Consider the following 1,981-nt stretch of genomic DNA (forward strand, 5'->3'; position numbering starts at 1 on the left):
TCCTTATAACACTATAATTTACATAAATCATGAACATGGTCTGACCACGGAGAGCTATGATATCGATCTGGTGGCAAAACTTTTAGAGATCCCAATGATACAACTCAAGGGTACACATACCTCTTTTTATATGTGGCGGAATTTTAATCGAGAACTACTGGCTTTGGTGCCAATGAATGGTGATGAAAAAATGGACAAATTTTTACTGGAGACACTGTGGAAAAGTCTAAGAAAATTACACAAAACTCGACTGCTTATATTGTTTAGAGCCAAAGAGGGTCAGAAATATTTGGAAGATATCATAAAATTTTGTTGTGACCATAAAGCAGTAAATGTAGTGGCAATCCGTGACAATATAACCAACTACCCTTATTACTATGCACCCAGGATATTTCCCACATTTGAATTGAGAATTCACCAAATGAATGAGTCCTCCAGCATGATATTGTATTCAAATCACGTGAAAAATATGCGAAAATCTCCTTTGCGCTTAAGTCTTAAAAAAGGCAGCAACAAGTCATATATTTTGAGGGAAGTGAATGGAACCTACTCTCTTGGTGGTCATGTTGGCCACTTTTTTGATGAATTTGCAAAGTTTCATAATGCAACCGTAACATTTCCCACCGGCAGCCATGATGCTTTCTGGTTTGATGCGTTCTTAGACAATGACACCTTGGACATGTCCCAACAGCTGGTACTAAATAATTACAAAAGTGATCGGGTCCACAGTAACTGTTATGACTTTATAGATTGGTGCATGATGGTGCCAACCGAAAGTCCAATACCAAATTATAAGTTTTATGCCATGATCTTTGATATTCGTATATTGTCAATCATCTTGGTGACCGTGTTATTCTTGACATTTGCCATAGATTTAACATTTTGGTTAGAAGGAAAACCCACTAACCCTTGGAATATCATCTTTAATATATACACCTTCAATGGCATGCTGGGTCAGTGCTATCAAATGGATCCACATTATTGTGGATGGCGCAGCATTCTTTATGTGTTGACATGTTTTGGGGGTGTTATGATAAACACCACCTACGTCACGTATTTGCAAAGTTTCAATGCCAGCCCACCTACGGAAAAACCAATCAACACTTTAACAGATATTTTGTTGGGAGAAAAGAAAATCCTAATGCACAAAGCTGAATTTGATAAAATGGATAATGAAACCATCAGCGATTATGATTTGTACGTAAAAGTTATTCAGATTGTACCAACATTTTTGGAATTCTACACACTGAGGGATAGTTATGATCCACGTTATTTGTATCCCGTACCAGAAGTTCAATGGTCATTGTACGATGAACAGCAGAAATCATTTGCCAAACGTAAATTTCGTATAACCAATATCTGTTTCTTAAAAATGTATGGTCAAATGGTGTCAATGCAGCCTAATTCAATATTTGAAGATGCTGTAAATGAAATGATTGGCATCACCAAACAGTCCGGACTTACGAACCATTGGAAAAAATTGGCCTTTCTAGAAGCTATTCAGAGAAAACGTATTAATTTAACGGACAGCAGTCGTAAGATGATGGTTGAACCAATGACACTACAAGACACTAAATGGTTTATGCTTTTGTATTTGATTCTGAATTTTATTGCTTATTTGTGTTTTATCGGCGAGATTTTCTGGTACAGATTATCTATTACACCCAAAATTGTAATTTATAACTAAAGATGTTGTATGTATGTGTATTTACTTTTTGGAAATTAAACAACTAAATTCTTTTAAAAACCTATTGTAGTTGTGTTTTTTTTTTCTCCGGAAGTAGCTCTTCGATAATAAACGAGAGTTTTATTTTATCGGAATGATGTCACCTTAGGAGAAGAAATAGCACAACAGTTTAGAGTTGTGCAATCTAATTCACTGTCCTAGTTCAAAAACGTATGAGTAACGCCATGCAAACTCACGTGTGATATTATGTTTACATAGTTTTTTCATAAACACGACCGGCTTTATGATATGCAG

At 35.6% G+C, this 1,981-nt stretch overlaps 1 protein-coding gene across 1 annotated transcript; it reads left to right on the forward strand.

Annotated features, from left to right (window-relative positions):
- Positions 1-29: 29 nt before the first annotated feature.
- Positions 30-1,687, forward strand: LOC141394492 (uncharacterized). The gene has a single exon (XM_073969002.1). The coding sequence runs from the start codon at positions 95-97 to the stop codon at positions 1,685-1,687; it is 1,593 nt and encodes a 530-aa protein (XP_073825103.1). The 5' UTR covers positions 30-94.
- The last annotated feature ends 294 nt before the right edge of the window (positions 1,688-1,981 follow it).

This window comes from Musca autumnalis, unplaced genomic scaffold (assembly GCF_047663935.1).
Source record: "Musca autumnalis isolate F117 unplaced genomic scaffold, ASM4766393v1 scaffold_1, whole genome shotgun sequence".
Classification (NCBI taxonomy): Eukaryota; Metazoa; Arthropoda; class Insecta; order Diptera; family Muscidae; genus Musca; species Musca autumnalis.

Bases quoted from the DNA above. Each gene is read 5' to 3' on its own strand.
- LOC141394492 (XM_073969002.1), top strand. From the start codon at position 95: ATGATACAACTCAAGGGTACACATACCTCTTTTTATATGTGGCGGAAT.